This window comes from Amia ocellicauda, chromosome 18, assembly GCF_036373705.1.
Source record: "Amia ocellicauda isolate fAmiCal2 chromosome 18, fAmiCal2.hap1, whole genome shotgun sequence".
NCBI classification, from domain to species: domain Eukaryota; kingdom Metazoa; phylum Chordata; class Actinopteri; order Amiiformes; family Amiidae; genus Amia; species Amia ocellicauda.
The window spans coordinates 14,387,435-14,407,060 of record NC_089867.1 but is presented as its reverse complement, the minus strand read 5'-3'; the positions used below and the strand labels follow the sequence as shown (position 1 = coordinate 14,407,060).

General features: G+C 44.5%; 1 protein-coding gene across 2 annotated transcripts in view; it reads right to left on the bottom strand.

Annotated features, from left to right (window-relative positions):
- Window positions 1-555: 555 nt before the first annotated feature.
- The window catches only part of galnt1 (UDP-N-acetyl-alpha-D-galactosamine:polypeptide N-acetylgalactosaminyltransferase 1), a 122,146-nt gene continuing 103,075 nt past the window's right edge, over window positions 556-19,626 (bottom strand). For both annotated transcript variants that reach the window (XM_066691383.1, XM_066691382.1), the window contains 6 exons: window positions 13,755-13,872; window positions 12,578-12,758; window positions 7,435-7,574; window positions 3,748-3,846; window positions 3,055-3,189; window positions 556-1,249 (listed from right to left, as the gene is read on the bottom strand). In XM_066691383.1, the coding sequence (XP_066547480.1) occupies window positions 1,103-1,249; window positions 3,055-3,189; window positions 3,748-3,846; window positions 7,435-7,574; window positions 12,578-12,758; window positions 13,755-13,872 (820 nt within the window). In that variant the 3' untranslated portion in view covers window positions 556-1,102. The remainder of the gene's footprint in view (window positions 1,250-3,054; window positions 3,190-3,747; window positions 3,847-7,434; window positions 7,575-12,577; window positions 12,759-13,754; window positions 13,873-19,626) is intronic.

Genomic DNA, 19,626 nt, shown 5'->3' with positions numbered 1-19,626 from the left:
AATGTAAAAAATAAAATAAAAATGATCAAGAAGGCAATAGGCCTGGGCTATACAGACACCTAGGTGTTTCTCGGTTAGCTCGATATGAACACTTCATTTTAAACTGATTTAAGACTGAACAGAAATGAAAAAATAAACACAATCGCCTTTCTGTGGCACTCTCACAAAGAAAAGTAAACTGATTTGTTACTGTAACCATTGATGTATAAAATCTACATAAAAATCGAAGATATCACAAACTATTTGTTGTTTTGTAACCCTAGGAAGTCATTTCAACCCTGTTTTAATTGCTTGGTTGTTTTTTTACACTACTTGAGTTCAGCAAACACACCTTTTGCTTTTGCTTTCTTCCACTCCATCCTCTCTAGAAACCAGTTTTGGAAAACCGTGAGCCGATCAGACGCCCACTCCCCCACACCCTCACCTTGAAATGTACGACAGATAAACTCCCAGACCGGCCTCACGGGACAGTGACCCGGCCCACACCCTGCGCAGAGCCGGCCTGGTCGGATTTGGTTCATTTTCCCATGCGGGAGTGCAGGTGAGCTCGTGCACGGCCATGATAAACAGTACTTCTCGAACAAAACACAAACGCCTCCAATATGTCTCCGTCCCAAACCCTTGGGAAGTTGACTCTGATATGAACTGCGTTGGACGCTCTGTCACAACTTTTTTGAGTTTTTTTTTTTTTCCTTCTCTGAAAAAAATAAAATAACAGGAAAAAACTGAACAAACAAAACTGAAAACGGCTAACAAAAACTGAAAAATAAGAAGAAGCAGTCACGTAAACATCACACATGTGCAGCTGCATCGGGACGACCGTCTTGGTAAAGGAAGGCAAGTGCACATCGATCAAGTTTCTTTCCTTGGCGCCCAAGTCTCTCTCTCTCTCTCGGAGTGGGGAGATCAGTTTGCCGATATTCTCCTTCCCCGCTGCCCGAAAACAACGGAGGCAGAGGAAAGGGTGCCGAGGTAGTCCAGTCGAAAACGTCTCCCTCTATCATCTCTCTTTCCTTTCGTTCCTTTTTTTTTTTTTTTTTTTTGTTCGTTTTACTTTTGTGTTGATGAACCGGATTCGTTCCTCTCTCCGTGGCGCTGTGGCCTAGAATATCTCTGGCAGCGTGACGTTCCTCAGCAGCCACTGCTGGGAGCGGCTGCCGTTGCAGTCCTTCACACTGGGAACCTGGCTGTCCTCTTCGGTGGCCTTGTCCAGACACTGGTTGCTGTTCACGTGCACCAGGGTCAGTTTCTGGGAGGAGAGACGAGAGGGAGAGGGAAAAACGACACATGAGCTTCTGCGCTGCGTGTAAAACCCTCTAACAGCATTACCAAAGACAGATCATCTCATCCGGCCCTCACTTAGAACAGCCAAATCCCTCTGGCCTGAAATAGACATCAATAAATAAAGGCACTCTTTTCCCTGTGCTGTCCGAGGTGCAGCCCGGCCGCCTGAGTCTGCGCAGCGGGTGTGATCTCTTAATTTGATGAGCCTTCCTGACTGACCTCCCCCAGGCGCTTGGCTCTGCCATCAGATCTCCTTTACTTCCCACTTAGCGCAGCCCTGCCCTCCCGAAAATGTGTGGCGAAGTGCTCCCTGCCAACCCCCGGGGGCCGAGGTAGCTCTGCGTGTCAATCGCTCTCTCCTAGCGCCGGACTGCAGACCGGGTTCAGTGCGGATATCTCACACAGAGTGAATGTAATATAGAGAGAGGTTTAAATGAAGAAAGAAAGGGGGGGGGGAAGAAGCCTCAAAGCTCCCTCTGTGTTTGTGTTGGAAATGGACTCTGACTGGTGATTTAGGCCTAATTCAGAGATTTTAACTCTGGTCTGGCATTTGCCTCGGGGGCGACAGGGCCTGCATTCTGTTGGCGATTCCTCTGAGGTTGCCATCTTTGCTAATAAGCTCCACTGTGATGGCGCAGCTGTGGCCCTGTCTGTCCCTGGCAATTGTTACTCTGAAACAGACTTCACCACTGTGTGAAGCGTTTTGTTCTCTCCCCTGCTGCCTGAATAATACACCTCAAAGTCTTTGTGCTGGAAAGTGTCCCCTAGCAGCCCAGCTTATGCTTTCTTGAAAGTACACAGAGTATTTAGATTTTCTCAGATGACCACAACAAAACACACAATCTAACCCCTCCCTCACCAGACCTGGAACAAATACAGCTGAAATATGTTAAACGTTTTTATAGCAAACTAGCAAACTAATTCAAGCTTATTCATTATCCTGAACTCATAACAGGTTAACCTCAATCAAAAGCCGTATAATATAATATATGAAATAAGGAACATCAAGTGTTGCTAAGGTGGTTGTGAGGGAGGACAGGGCTTTCAGACAAAGCCCCCTGTCTTCCTCTGGGCTTCATTTAAAGCAGGCATGTGAAGGAAGTGCTTTGTTCCAGGAAAACCGGTGCTGGGGTCCGTGCAGAGGCCTCTCTGTGCCGGGCAGTGGGCCACGGCGCTCTGCTTGCTCTGACATTGTCTGGCACTGCCAAATCGTAACCTCAGCGTTTATCAGGGGAGGATTAAGAATCTCAGCCCGTTCTCACACCATCGTCAAGGCAAATAAACAGAAAGAAATAAAGGCTGACTAAGCGTGCGAGTCTGTGGGGACAGTGGGGAGTAAACAGGTAGCGGCTCTGTGTCTCGCCCGCTGTCAGAGCACATCAACACAGACGAGTTCCCGTCGCGCGGACAACCTCCATTTGGTCTGCGGCTCAGAGGGGACCGTGCAATCAGCCTGTTTTTCATCAGGAAGGGGGGAAGGCAATTCACAGCTTCCCTGCCAGCAGACAGTCTGACTGGCTGAAACACCAAATAAAAAGGAATTAAGAGGGGAAAGTCCCTGCTTTCAAACGGGTCGGCTGCTTCTATCCCGATGAGATGAGACGACGACTCCAGGAAGAGATGGGGGGGAAAAAAACAACACAAAAAAGTGCGAGTATGTGTGTCTGCATAGATTGATCAGAGCTGAATAACAGAGGTAAAGAAAAACACAGATGTAGGGACAGAGAGAAGGTCTTTCTGAGCTGTGGACGTCACAGAGGCAATACTCACCATGGGGTCGTACTCCCACAGCTGGTTGCCCTTCAGGTGGTGGCACTTAAGCATCATGACTGGGCCGTTCAGTTTGGACACATCCAGGCACAGGTCATCCGTGCGGATCTCCTTGTTGGCCGTGTAGGAGAACACCTGCGGGGGTCGGGCAGGGAGGGGTAGAGAGAGACAGCGGCTCAGAGTGCTGGCCTCTACTCCAGCAGAGAGAACGCCTCACAAAAAATATGAACTGTAACAGGCAACACCAGGAAGGGTAAGAATAGGAGCTGGAGGCAAATGGAAACTTCTAGAATGTTTCTCATTTACTCCAACAATTGATTTCTACTTGGAAAGACTCTCTTCCATTTCTCTTCTGCCTTCATTACCCTCCTCAGCTCAAATGCTGTACAGGACTGTGACCTGCGAGACCAAAGAGCTCCATTCATCTGAGGTTTCAGCACAAAAGTTTTACAATTATTAAAATGGGAATTAATGGGGCCTAACACATTCTGCTGACGGCAGCATTTCTCTTATTCTTTCTTTCTTCAGTCTCTGGAGAACCCAAAAACTACTTTTAACCAGCTGCTGGATTAAACGCGTGTTAGACAAGGCCCTAAACTGCAGCATGCTCTGGAGAAAGGATACTCTTGCTTCTGCACTACAGGCCAAACCAGTAGGTAAGCGCACCAAGGGGTGGCAAACACTGGCACTCACCTGGTTCCCCCCCATGCCGTGGCAGTTGAAGATCCCCACTTTCTCGTTCTCCTTCCTCGCCATGTTGTCCAGACACTGGTTCGTTTCTACATTGCGGATCTTAAACGGAACAACGGAAAAAAAGGTTCAATTTAACCTGAGAATGTCTCTTACTAGATGATGTCTTCCCACAGTTATACATATTAGGCAGTCTTGAATACAAGGGCAGGTCTCTGTTCTCCGTTTTTTTCCCTCCAACTCATCACACTTACTTTTTTCTCCTTTCCCCTTAATCAAAACCAAATCGGGATTCAGGCCTTGTTCAGATAATGGCATTTTTAGGTTCATATAAACGTCTGTGACATTCGGTCCCCCTGGAGGGCAATCACAGGCTATGATTTGAATGCAAATGTGCCCACGAGCTGTCAGATCCCCCCGATCGACTTCACTTACATCTCACTTCCCTGACATTTCCTGAGCTGGGAGTTTTCTGATAGCCTCTGAAGCAGAAGCTGTCATTCCGCAAAATAAATTATGCCCGTGTGTTTACTTTTTTTATCCCCCCAGCCTCTCAATTGACTCTTCGCCATAGTGGAGCTGTTCTGCAGTGTGACATCCTGATGCAGGCTGGCTGTCCCCGTCCTCCTCCGGCACCGCCTGTGCTCCCTGTACTCTTCTAGGTTTGACGCGCACATCAGAACCAATTCAAGAACACATTTCCACAGCAAGACATGAACATTTCCCAGCAGTCCAGTTTTACTGCAAACACAGCTGAAAACAGTGACAGCACTGGGCTTCCATCAGTATTCCCTCCACTTTTTATTTTTCTTTGTCAGTCGGGTGATCCCTAATGTGTATTGATTTGTATGATGCACAATAGAGCAGTAAGTGCAAATGGAATATGGAAACAAGGCCTGGAGACTTTGGGGAAACCTGGTGGCAGCACAGTGGCAGGTCTCCCAATGGTCCTAAAGACCAGAGACTGCAATTAGGAACAAACACATAGAGCAAAGCTGCAATTGGGTTGGCCAACATTTCCCATATTTAATACCACAGCAAGTGGAAACTGACAACGTTAAGAGATAACAGGACCTAGGGCAAGCATGTAAAGTTTAATTTCAATGAGACAAAGAAATTCAGGGAAGAATGGCAGAATGTTTTTTGGAAAAACGCAACATGCTGCCAAAGATATGTGAGCAAACTTGCATTGAACAAATCTAGTAGGTCATAAGGCAACACTGTGCTCTAAATTCTGAAATAAAGATGATAAAAAAATTATCCAAATGTGAATAAAATCACAAAATGGCTACCTGACCAAACCATGCTGTGGAGGTACAATATATATCAGTTGATATGTGATGTTTTGTCATGTTTCACAGATTCATAGAGAAACATATTCAAAGTAACACAACTCTGTGATTGTACTGGCCCTTGGAAACCATGTCTATAAATGCTGCAACTTGATTGGATCAAACTTCACAGACGACCATACCATGTTTATGTATACCATGTTTCAATTAAATTCTACAGCATAACAGGCGGCGCGATTCGTAGAGATTTCGTAAAGCCCATGTGGCCAAATGTAGGTCATAAGGCAACAATATTAACAGTCTTAGCTGCAGTTCTTATTAGCAGCTGGTAAATTCAGTTTCATGAGTGTAACTTATTGTTCTACTGAGATATAGAGCAACGTAAGCACGTAAAAACGCATACAATTTGATTGCCCCACGGAAATCATCCGTCTTACTGCAGCAACTTGCCTTCAACAAATGCAATAAAGCTCCATAACCAGGGTCATACAACGACACTTTCAGTGGGGCTTATGGGTCTGGAAAAAAAGTAACTGGAAGTTCACCGTACAATGTGTGACCGATCGACTTGTCATGGAAAATATGCCACACAAATAATAATAATAATAATGATAATAATTACAATAATCTGCAAAAATACAATAGGTGTCTAGCATCTGTCTTCGGCCACCTAAAAATAATAACAATCATCATATAATGAACTCTATTTATTGTGAAACCATTACAGGAGTGTGTGTGTTACAGCAGGGAGGTAACTGAAGGCACGAGTGCTTTATAACAGCACATGATTGTTCGGAGCAATCAATGGATTCAATCAATTTCTAACCAGTCTTTCATTAACCCAGGCCGGGCGGTGCGGGGCTGTGAGTTGGGTGCAAAGCAGCAGTGAGGACTATAGTACATTACCCTTTGAAGGTGTGCCGCACAACATTTCACATCATAAAACAAGATAATGAGTGTGTCTAATTACTCTGTCGAGCTGGTATATTGCAGGCCTGTTGCACGACTCAGAGGTCAGGTACTGTAGGTAACTAGGCTGGAGTTTTCCTGTGCGATTCACAGGTCCTCTGTGGGTTAATTAACCGTGAGCCACACTTTTCCAGGCTCCTCACTGTACAGTGAGCACCCTTTCATCTTTCGCGCAGATTTCGCCCGCAGCTCTGAAAACTTAAGACTAATTAAATGGTATCACATTACATTTTAAGCTAGTGGCCGCAGGGTTTCCGTCTACTCGAGTAAACTTGCTGACATTCGCTTACTAGCCCCTCACTGACGACTTGTAGCACATTCTGAAGAACTGCTCGTACCACTGTCCCCTCCAAAATAATCAAATCACAGCTGTTCAGGAATGACCCTGACGAGCCCGTCTGCCTCTCTTTCTGTTTATTTCACTTCAGACGCCACAATGTGATGTCTGTGGTCCTGTGAACTGCAGACATGCATTTGTGTTTTTGGTTGCCTGGAAACATTCGCAGAGACGCAGGGGCGGACTGGGACCAAAAAATTGCCCTGGACTTTTACCCAGGGGGGTGACGGGTCCCAATAAAGTGCGGTCCAGTGGGGTGGTTGCCAAAGTGTGGTTCTGGGTGACAACAAAGCTACAAAGCATGGTCCGGGGATGGGGGGGGTTGTGTTGACGATGTGCGGTCTACACGGCGTGACCGGCCCAACGAACTAAAAAATTTGCCAGATTCGCCCAATGGCGAGTCTGCCTATGCAGAGACGGATGGAAAACACGAGAAAGGCAAACGCACAGGTGCCACCATCCCTATCACGCAGAGAACAAGTGCTCCTTCACTGCGCTCTAAATGGCTTGATCTAATGACTCAGGCAATTAAAATGAGCAGTACGGAGATATTTCAATTTAAAAGCAACAACGCATTGGAGGCATGTATGCCTGGAGTATACTTTATGCTGCTATTAAAGCCACGTTGAGAATATATTTTATGTATGCTGTCCTTGGGAACTGCTGGAATGTAATTACAATATGTACAAGGCTGATAGAGAAACTGAGGAGAGCGCAATTAATGAGATTTACTGATTTATACACTGACTAAAATCAGGGCCCCATTCAATTGCAATCTTCACAAAAAAAAAAAACTATTAAAATTAAACTGATTTCCTAATGCTTTTACAACATTCACTGACTGCTTATTCTGCCTTAAATGGTTCTGTGAAGAGCAGCACATCTGTGAATATCAATGGGCAGGAGGTCTGCAGGGAGTGGAGGAGTAGGCGCCGCCGTTGGCAAGATAATTACGACTACAGCCGCGGTGCGAGAGACTGTGCAGGAAGGGGGCAGAGTCTGGCAGGGGCAGAGTCTGGCAGGGGCAGTGTAGCACAGGTAGTGTGCCCGTCTGTGTGTATCTGGCAGGGTGTGCGTCACCGCAGGCCTCACCTCCCCCAGTGAGTAGTAGTGCCGTGGGATCTGCGAGTCGGGGTAGACGTTCTCCAGGTACCAGGAGAAGGGTTTGCACTGCAGCTTCTGCCTCAGCATGACCCTGGTGGCGATGTCCCCGTAGTCCACCTTGGTGACACCTGCCGGAGAAACCACAACAGAATCATGTGTTACTTTGCTCAATAATGTGAGAGGGCCACTAGGAAAGACCCAGTCTCCCAGTGTGAGAGGGCACAGGGAATGGCTGGGACCACAGTCACTCATGCTAGCAGGACAGGGAGTGTGAAAGCTGGGGGCTCCAAGATCCCAGGTAGTGTCAATAATGGCATGTCTGTCAGGTTAAGTATGGCATGGGGAACGTACAGGGTTAAGCTTTGCCACACAAGGTGGTCTCCTGCAGCATGTGTGTCATTTCAGGAGGTTAATGGTGTGGGCTGGCACTTTGTTTTCCCTGCAGTAAATGTATTCACACGTTCACAGCTCCTTCCAGAGTGGGACTCACTAATTAGTCCTGACAAGCATCAAAACTTCAGATCCGCTTAAATCATTAAAAAAAAATACTCAGACTGCCTCAAAAGTACAAGTGTTTACAAAGCTCTTCCACTCCTTTAATTTGCTCCCTTTATGCGGAGGCCACGGCACTACAGACGCAGTGTTATTCTTCTTCTATTCTTTGTAGGACCAGGTATCTTGCTAAAGTTATTTCTATATGTTTGTTTTTTGGATAAGATCACTGGAAATGTTTGAATTCTGATTATAACCTCACTTCTGCGTTTCATATTCCCGATTCCACTGAAGTTTACAAAACCTCGTTAGACTATTTCTCTCCATGCCTGATTGTGAGAAATGCATCCATTGCTTCCAGCTCTCACTACTGCAAAGCTCTGCAGGCTGAACGTGTGTGAAATCCACTGTCAGTTTGTTATAAATTGTACTACTTGGGTTCTTAGTAAATCTTAGGCACATATTAGCTCGCTGATAGATTTAGAGTCAATTGGAAGATTGTGCTGTCATCTTACAACGCTCAGAATGGCTAAGCACTCCTGTACTTGAATATATTACCCTTATCTGAAATTCTTTACCTCTGCTGATGCTTGTCCATTAAGCAGCCCAAAGACTAGACTAGGGATTTGGGGTTTATGAAGCACAACTGTGTAAACGGTTGTGCATTCAATTGGGAGATTTAAACTCAGAGAAAGATGGAACAAAACTTCTCGATTCAGCCCCTAATGACAGAGCATACACAACCTGCACTTCAGATCATCACCAACTCGTGATTGTCATGTCTTCTAACTGGAGACACTGCAACTAATGGTCTTCCCATGTACAGACAACAACATAAGTCATGGTTGAATACCAAAACAAGTAGACTTGATTGTATGCATACAAAATAATTCATTTAAAGATTTGAGAGATTTAAGTAAACAGCAACAGCACCACAGCAGCCAGTTCTGTCCCTCGGGATGGAGATTGTAGACGGATGTTTGCATCCGGAACTGCTGAACACTGCAGCCAAAATCTTTTACTTAATTTATTTAGTTGTAATTTGATTTCAACGCTAATATTCAGAGAACAACAGGAGCGGAGTGTGTGTTGAGGGTAAACAGATTCACTTACTCATTTTAAATTGTTCAAATGAATGCTTATTTACTGCACATTCACATAAAGCCAATAATAAAAGTGGGGTCCTGAGTTTTAAATGAAGAAATACTGGCTATAGACTTATCTACCTTGTATAGCTAAGCTCTATCTAGATATCATACAGTCTTGGATGCAATCTGGAAGGCAGAAGAATTTCATCCCTTGTAGTTCAGAAAGTGTCATCACATTCCTTGGGTTTCTAATTTAAAAAACATATAGCTTGTGTTTGTAAAAGCAGCCCCAGTAGGACTCCTGCTCACAGTGGGTTCAGAACTTTGAGCAGCAGCCTCTGGGCGTGAGAGGGGCAGCGAGCTGAGACTAACAACAGGAGTCTTCTGCAGGGCGTTGCAAGCCAAGATCTAGGATGTTCACCCCATGTGAACCTGACTCCAATAGAAAGAGCTTCTTCTTTCAAGCCTGACATTTAGATATTTATTGGCATATAATTGATGGAGGAGCCCCAACCAGAGCTACAGTAAACTCCTATTGATCAGGCAGGTCTCATCTAATTTGGATGCAGCCATTGCCTTCAGTGGAGAGTGAGCTGCTTGATTAGGGAGCTAGAAGAATTCCAAAAAAGTGCATTGTACCGAGACCTGTGCTACTAGATTATACTGTCGTAGTTCTCATTTAAATACCGGAGAGCCAGACCGATGCCCTCAATATCACACCAATTTCTCTCATGACTGGAGCCGAGTTTGCCCCCACATTTAGCACAGAAAGACGCTGAAATCCTCCATATTTCTGCGTCTGACTGGTTTCCTTGCTGCACAGCTGTGCAGAGGACAAATTATAGGCTTGATTGGTACCACTGAGCTTCAGAATGGGCAACTCCCCAACGACTAAATTGGTGTTCTGATCAACGGTTAACGAACCGTTCCTAAATATGTTCCGGCAGCTATGTTGCCATAACGACTGTAATGGTTTGATACCTCATTTTCAGGCCCTCTTAATCCACCAGCCAGGACTTCCCTATTTGTCCCAAACGCACCACAAGCAGGTTCGTTACTTTCAGCGCTGCCCGATGCTTGATGCCTGAACTTACTTGATGCTCGAGACGGGTAATATGTTTGTTGTTTTCCGAGCTCAGACTTTATAATGTGAGACTTGCCACTCTTAACTGTCACACACTATCAGAGTGAGTGAAGGCAGGGCAGGGAGAACCGTGCGCGCCGTCGCCTGTTCATTTCAGCGTGAGGCAGACAGCACGAGAGAGAGAGACGGCAGACAGTACGTGCTAGTGTGGAGACCGACAAAAATTTAAAAATGAATTAGATGAGATATTATTGAAAAATACCCACACAAGAACAAAACTAAAGTGAGCTTCTATTTCTTAATACACGTTAAGAATTGAAAAAGGGCAGTCGGCAGCACTTGAAAGCGGCTCTACTGGAAAAAGGGGAAATGATCAGCCACCGCGCCGCCAGCCTGAAAACCATCACAAGTTCCCTTTGTTATCCGAACACCTCGAGGAAGCGGCACCGAGAGGTACCTCTTCCACACCGACAAGGTTAATAGATGCTCTGTACCATGAAATTATCATCACCTAGCTGGGCAGGCTGCATGTAGTCGCCAGGTCTGCTGATTGTGCTGCTGCCCTCCTCCTCCGGTCGCTGGAGCAACGCTGTGCTGTCACACCGTTAATGGGCTTCTCACACCTGTGGCCCTGAGCCAGCGTCCTTCAGTCACCCCTCCGCAGCCAGCGCTGAGAACCGCACGGCTTCCACAGACACAACCATCACCCCAACGGCATGTGAGGAGAGAGATTGCTTAGGGGCTTTCAAAACGATGGATGTGGAGATTGTTAGCTGTATAAAATCATTAAAATGGCGTTTTTTTATCTGCTTGTGTCCCACGAATCTCACCATGCACACTCTTCTTCAAGCTTTCACTTTAAGCAGTGCAGTGCAGGACTGGGATCTCACAGGTTTTACCCGTCAAAACACAGGGCCCACTGGAGCAGTCCAAGAGCCCATATAGCAGGGGCCCTAAGTGCAACTGTGCAACCAAAGTGCGTCCTGGAAGAGCAACAGCTGGACTGCAGTGACCAGGATGTGAACAGTCTCTGCTGGAAAAAAAACAGGCCTGACCCTGCAGACACCTGGGCATGAATCTCTATTGTCCAGTGGGAAAGAGAAAGAAAGAAAACAGAGAGAGGGAGGGCGTGAGCACAGGTCTTTATTGGGAAAAATCGCAGCTGGGATACGGCTTCCTCTGCAACGAATTTTCACCCGCGCAATTTACTTTAGGAACGATTTATTGATCTGTCTGTGGTCGGTCAGAGTGAGGTGCAGCTGACACTACAGTGCAGGGAGAGCCGGCCCCACCAACACAAATAAATGGGGCAAAAATAAAACGCACAATGTTAACATATAAAGAAAATTAGAAATAGTCTCCGAGTCAGTTCAACAACCCTTCTAGTAGTGACTGTACCCCCTCAGGTTTCTACCAATGGGGTGTACGCTCCTCCGAGATCTGTGCTGGGCTGGGCTCCTGTGCTGGTGTGAGCAGGGAGGGGTGCAGTAATCGCAGAGCCGGCCTATCCCGGCTGAAGGGGGTGGGGGGCAGACCAGGCGGGGTGTGCAGGGACGGTGTGTGTTCTCTGAGCTGTGCGTTACCGTGCGGCCGTCTGCATTATTCATTCAGTGCCAGAGAGCAGCCTTGTGGAGAGCGGGGTAAGACTAAGCATTATTGACAGAGATATTAATATCCATTATCTGGCGTACACTGCTCTGAGCCAATACTTCCTTCAGAGGCCCAGGCCTGCTGAATTCTTAATTGAAGTGCTACATACCCGGCACAGCAGTGTTGTCCTACGAGTACAATAATAATAATAATAATAATAATGACGAGGACAACCATATGCAGAAAACATTCCAATCAAAATGCAAACGACACAGTAATGCCAAACTGATCCTCAGCACAAGAGCAGCACTGTTTGAAGCCACTGTATGGGCAGAGGCAGGGACTGTACAGAGCGACAGGCCGACTGACAGGTTATTGCACTGCTGGCACAAAATAAACAGCCATGTCATCCTCTGATGGAGACGCGGGCTTGTGTCTTGAATTACTCCAAAAAGGCCCACTCGGCTCTTAATTGCGATAACTACAGCACTGATTTAAATTGTGATCAACCTGCTGTGCATTTCTAATAATTAACACTCTCCAATGTCTGGCTGTAGTAGCCCACTGACATCACGTGTAAATGTGGATGAAAATGCTAATTACTCAGATAATATTCTCCATAAAACTCAGTTATGCTATCGGCATTTACTTCAAAAAGGCCTTGTTTCTACAAGCTTAACCCATGTCATAGTTTATTTTTCTCTTTTTTCATACGAAATATTTCTGATTAATGATCTGTGCAGGATTATTATTTAGCAGGCCTGTGATAGTTGACAGTTGAACTCGGTGAACTGTAAGGCTGGTCCAGTGTCGGCACAGTTTCCCGGCACATGGATTCACGCGGCTGTTGTGTTTCTGTAGGACTGAGTTGACTCACCTGGAGAGATGATGTAGAAGAAGTTCTTGAACTCGTCCATCCAGACCTCGGCTAGGCGTCGGTTGTTCTTGTTGATGATCTGGCCGGTGCCGCCGGGGAAGGTGTAGGGCGTGGCCTTGCGGAACACATGACCCACGTGGGAACATGTGACGATCTCCAGAGTGCCGCCACACTGCCAGATCTACACACACACAGAAAAAATACAATTGGCGGGGAGGTCAAAACCTGGCAAGAACTGACAGAAATCTGGGATAAAGATCTGAAATCCTGTGGGCAACTCAATGATGGCATGAACTAAATGCAAAGAAATGCAGTAAACAGGGTACAGAGGCGCTCGTAGGAGGTGTGTTGTCTTATTTTCTGAAAGCAAAGAACAAGACTAGTGCAGATGCCAGGCTGTTTCGGGGAGCTGCATCTCACGGCCATCCAAGGACAGCCCCATCAACAGTTCGCTCATGTACAAACTTACACTGCAGGAGAGACACAGCTGGCAGACAACTGTGCTTTACAACAGGGAAAAACCCTGAGCGCACTCCCTTTGTGTTGTACATACAGTGCTCCAAACGGCAGCCTTTTCCTAAAGCAAACAATTAAAAAAAAAAAGAAATTCGGTCCGTTTAATGCGAACGGTCCTTTGCTGCTGGCGTCTTATTCTCATGTCGTTGGGGATATTTAATTTGAAATAGCAAATATTTGCAACATTTTAGCAGCTCTTTCTTAAATGGTACTGCTGGGAAAAAGCTTTCCAAAACTGCTGATGTGTATTTATGCATCACATATTGTAGCGCTGTGGGACCCATGGGGACGGCAGTGCTGTTCCTGTGTGTCGGGACTGAGAGGCAGCCCATGCCGTGTGGATAATAGCGGAGGAGGGGGTAAAACTGTAAGGAGTGTATGTGGGGAGAGGGACAATCGTTTGGGGATGTGAGGTTATATATAGGTTGCCCTGGCCCCCGCAAAGGAGAAGCTACAGAGCCCTTAGCCTGGAAATCTATAGGAAAATAAACCGGGACATCTGAAAGTCTCGTTGCTTTTCTGATTCTGTTAGTCTAGGACACTTAGCTCACCAGCAAAAACACTGCAATACCAAATAAAAACAAATAACCCAGATAAATAAACGCATTAATAAATTAGTAATTCAACATGCAAATGCCCATGACACCGAAGCACGGCTCACCCTGAAGGAGATCTCCAGGTTCTCTCCACCCCAGATGTCCATGCCAGCGTCGTAGGTGCCGATCTCCTGGAAGTAGTCCCTGTCGATGGAGAACAAGCCTCCCGCCATGGTGGGTGTTCTGTGGGTACACAAGAGGATCAGGGGTCAAGGGTCAGGGTTCACAGGACAGGTATAAGGCAGGGCATGGAGCTGCCCTGCACACAAAGCACACTTTTACAGAGCAGACACGCAAACATGAGGGTTTTCACAGTACTTGGAAATAGCTATCTAACATGTTGTTTGTTTAAAAAAAAAAAAGGAAGAGTAATAAATATTTATAAAAAACAAAACAACTGTATACATTTTCTTTCATACTCTGCCAACTTGGAACCACCAAACTCTTATTTCCGCCCACTGTCCACCCTGGGAGACCATAGCATATACCACAAAACAATTGCACTGTGCCTGGCAAGCCACAGGGGGTGCTGTTGCTCAGTAAATCCAGGAAATGCAGGGCAACATACAGTTCCCAATCCCAATCCCACCAGCGCCATGCAGCACTCTCAGCCTGTTTCTCTTCCTCTCTTTTGGGACCCCTCTCGGAGATGTACCCAGATTGAAACCAGCGATGCCTGAAGCATACAGCCCAACCTGCGCTCTCACAGAGAGAGCTATAGCAGAACCGTACCATGGCACCTTGCTTCTGTCACACGAGTGGAAGGTAGAGGATTCTAGCACAGAGGACAAAAAATAAAATAAAAAATAAAACAACAAATCAGTGAGTGTGCCATAACCCTTCCCTGTTTATGCTGCCCTGTGTTGCAAACAGGAATTTCTGTGATGTAGCTTGAAAGCAATGTTTTCCTCTAATGCAACTCGTGATTAGTGGGTAGAGGCAAGCAGCCCGAGCTGGCCGTACTTCACAGCGGCTGGAGACATTTCCCAACATTTGTTTGATTAATTGATACTGATTTACGACTCAGCATGACAGCAGAGAAAGCAACGCTGCCGTTAAATCAGGCTCCTCCTACTGTGCGATATTACACTGTCAGGCTAGAACACAGGAGCCAGAAGGCCTTCTTTTGATGCGACCACCCTAGACAGAGACACTAAATTACAGCGCAGACTGACATTCTCAGCCTGTGGAGGACTTTCACAGCGCGGAGGAACGGACACAGGAACACCAATCTGGCTCCTTATTTGTGGGAAGAGACTGCACCTTTAAGATCTCCAAGATCTTCACGCCAAGAGCATAAGGATAATCCCTGGAGTCAGTAACATGCTCCACTGAGGTGGAAAGGCTTGTGCTAGCAGTCTAGAAGAAAAGGCCTTGTGGACTCATTCCCAGATCCAGAGTGAAACGATTAACAAGCATTCGAGTCCTTATTCAGTGTGGCTGAGAAACCAAGCAATACAAAACAGTTCACATGAAACACTTTCATCACAGGGCATCAGAAGAAGGGAGGAAAGCACTCTGCACTGATTGATAGTCATTACTAAGATTTTATCAAGGCAAAGCCATCTGCCATCAAAGCCAAATGCAGGGCAGAACAGGAGCACTGTGCCCATGTCTTCGCAGCCCTCCACACTCCACTGCCGAGGTCCTCCATGCCATGCCCACAGGAAAACCTCTGCCCATGGAGGCAAGCGCATGTTCCACTGGCTGCCCCTGTCCTTGTTTCCCCCCTCTCAGAATTGGTATGTCCTTGCCCCCCCCGTCGCAACGATCTGTTTTTGAATACCGTATTGCACTTTAATAATGCTCTTGTTTTGTAAGTCGCCCTTGATAAGGCCATCTACTAATAAATAATAGGGCAATTCCAGCGTTATGGATGTGACATTTGCACACAAAAATGCATTTTTTTTGCCTCATTCAAGGGCTGATTTAAACAAATAACTAAATATGATGCACTATTTAGATAATGTGCTTTTTGAACTGTGTCATGTTAAAATTTCAAGGTTCAATGTTTACCATTAGTTTTTTAACACCCAAAGAAACATGCGTTATGGATGTGACAGAAATGGACACGTATTGCTAGGTCACTTAACATATTCTCAAAAGTCTGTGATTTGTAGAACTTACCATCAGAACATTTAATGCAATTTTGTAAGGACAACTTAGCAGCTCCCAAAAAGCATATTAAGAAATACATCAGGTTTTTTATATTTTAATTAGGGCTGTCGAAATTAACGCGTTAATAACGCAAATTCATTTTAATGGCACTAATTTTATTAACGCGTGATTAATGCAGCGTGCATTTTGACCCGTAGCCTAGCCCGTAGTTGGAGAAATGGAGATGCAGCCATAGCGAGCCATAAGACAGGAAAGGATGCAGCAGCAGCAAAAAGAAATGGAGAAAGAAAAAGGTCTTCTGAACGGAAAATTCATATACAAAACGATGTCTGATGGTTCTGTCGACAAGATAAAAGTTGTCTGCATTTATTGTCGATGTGAATTAAGTTATCACCGCAGCACGTCGAGTTTAAAATATCACTTGATGGCGAAGCATACAACTGATGCAGAGAGCTGTCCTCCCCCTTGCCAAAGGCAGACCACACTAGATAATTTGCAGCGGAGACGGATGGACAACTCCACAAGCAATAGACTCACCACAGCGATAACTATTACCCCATTTCCACTGGCGGCCCCGGACGCTTAAACGGGTGTTTCCACTGGCTGAGCATCTGGACGCGTCCGTGTTTTGTGGACGGTTAACAATCTGGTGCTAGACGTGTCCGTAAGCGTCCGTCCCCACTGAGGACATGATTCGCTTTCAGTATTGGACGTGTGTGTTTGACTTGAGACACAGGGAAGAGATCAGAAACATTGTGTCGGAAGATATAATCTCAAGTGCCGAGTGCGATCATGAAGAAATTACAGTTTTATTAGCAGCATGGAGTGAAATCCACGTACAGAAACAATGACTGTTACAGTTAATATCCGAGTGCATTAAACAATTAAACACTTGGATTTAACAGGACCGGTGCAGTGACTGACTAGTTCAAATAAACTGAAGGATAATAATCGGATCGTAGCAGCCGATGTTATTAATATTGTATGAACAGCTGGCCGGTGTTTCAGGCTGTGTTGTGTGAATGTGTGCAGGACAATCCGCAGACAATCAATATGTCAGTAAGGCCAACACGATTCAGTTAACGTGCCCATTTACAAGATAAATTAATGAATAAATAAATACAGATCTGGGTTTCCCTCTAAAACATAAGGACTGGTTTAATAAATGCGTCCATAAACACCATGTCTGAGACGCGCACACTTTAGTTAAATTAAACCGGCTATATTGTATCTGGATGATTAGTCGTGAAACGTGTGTATTTTGTTTCAACTGTAACTTGCCCTGGTTATGGACGTCTGTTAAGTAAATTATAAATAATACGGCAAATAGTATCGTTTGCAGTTACAAATCTGTAGTAAGAGTAATAAATGAAGGGAGTCACGCTGTGCCGTTGAAAATACATATATACTAGCACAAATGATGAAGATAATAATAACAATACATATTTGCTATTTAGTATTATTGTTGCACATGGAAACGTATTCTTATGGGACGTGCTTGTCTGAATATAATGTTGTCGCTACACGTTTAGGACAAAAGTTCTCTCCAAGTCAGGCTGTGTCGCTCGTAGTGTTTCCTGTCTCCGTTTTTAAAACGAAACACAAACCAAACCCACAGTCGCTGCTCCTCCATCAGAGGGACGGATTCACAGCGGCCTGGTTTTACAAAAACAGCTCTGGGAACCGAGGCATAAATAGGTGGCTAAATAACTAAATGTAAACAGGCTTGTGTAAGTAAATTGCTCAGTGCAAAGAAAGAGAAGTAATGGGAACCTGGTATTTCTATGTAATTTTTTTCATGTGTCTAATAGACATGAACAAGTTCTTTGAAAAACATCTATAACCTTTGAAACATGTCTAGTCTTCATGCTCTATGTTGCCGAAAGCACCTACAATGGGCACGTGAGCATCAGAACTGGACCACGGAGCAATGGAGGAAGGTGGCCTGGTCTGATGAAGCACAAGTTCAAGGTGTTGACTTGGCCTCCAAATTCCCCAGATCTCAATCCAATCGAGCATCTGTGGGATGTACTGGACAAACGAGTCCGATCCTTGGAAGCCCCACCTCACAACTTACAGGACTTAAAGGATCTGCTGCTAACGTCTTGGTGCCAGATACCACAGCACACCTTCAGAGGTCTAGTGGAGTCCATGCCTCGATGGGTCAGGGCTGTTTTGGTGGCAAAATGGGGACCTACACAATATTAGGCAGGTGGTCATAATGTTATGGCTGATCGGTGTATACACACACACACACACACACATACAATTTAATTAAGGCTTAAAAAAATCAGCAAGGAGTATTGGTGTAAATGAATCAATAAAAACTTTCAAAACGGGTGCATTTTACCCAACACTGCTATTTCTTGGTTAGCTTTACAGCTTCCAAAACATTTAAAACTTATTCAGCCAGGAATACTTCACTGAAGTGAAATCTGTTTCGGTTATCGACAACTGGAATAAGTTTCCTGACAACCTGCTCAGCTCCAATCCAGCCTTTGTCTTCCTTTGCTGGCAAGACATAAACAAATCCGGCATCATCATTTTTTCAAAGAAATTGCACCTCAAAATTCTGTGACCAGACCCATAAAATGTCTAGTAGATTACCTGTAATAAGATTCTCTTCAATATTGAATGTAGTAATCTTCCTTGAAAGAATGCAGTGTTTTCTGACATTCTGTGATGAATTACCAGTGTCAGTGAGAGATGAAAAAACTACAGTGGGATTACAAACATGCCTCCTTTCTCCCATCAACAAGGAAGTAAGCTGTTGACCAAAACAAAAACCAAAGTAGACGTGCTGTACAAGTACTTGAAAACAGAGCCTAAAACAATTGGATAGAAACATTAAAGTGGTAGCATACATATTGTTGTTGTTTTCAAATTGAAAGAAAAAAAAAAGTGAATTGTTACGATGCAAAGTTTATAGTGAAATCATGTTAAGAGCTTTTAAAGAAGTTAAGATCCTGGTATAGACCGGGATATAATCAAATTGCACGGGACTTGCGAATCACACTTTACAAAACGTAATGTTATCACCTTTTGTTGTTTTTTAAGTATCTAATTTCTCCTACTCATAAACAAAAAGCAATAATATTCCATGTTGTAAAGTATGATTCGCAATTCTTGTGAAATGTGATTAGGTTCCGGCCATAGTTTCAGATTAAAGGTATGCATTTCATTTGGGCGAAATTCTACAACATTTCAAATGATAAATTATGCTTTGCGGTACACGCATTTTTTTAACTCCTTGCCACTCATTTTTCATTAAGTTATTAAAGTTATAGGCAGACAAAGGAGCAGTCTTGAAACAATTTTAAATTAAGCAGATTAAATATATAAAAACTAGCCCTATTAAAACAACTGCCTGGAGTCTGGTGCTGTGATGTTAATATGAATTATGGTATGACTATGTGCTACCATAAGTGATGCAATTTGTATTTTGCTTTTACATCATAAGACGTATTATTTGCAATAACATCATTAAATCAATAGGGACATTGTCACGTCCATAACAGTCACATCCATAATGCTAATTTGGGCAATTGTTATTAGTTTTTATCCCATAAAATAAGTTTAAAAAAGTTAGCTTTGCATAGAAAGTTTGAAAAACATTTAGTGTAGCATACAACTTTTATACAAACTTTGCCAAGAAAACGTTATGGATGTGACATTCGTTTTATTTATATATACCATTATTTTGAATGGCTGTAAAATAGTTTCCTGTTTTCTGTCAAATGTAATATTATTAACTTGGTATTATATACCCATTGAGTTCCAGTTGGGCATATTTACAATTGTATAAATAGAACATGTATC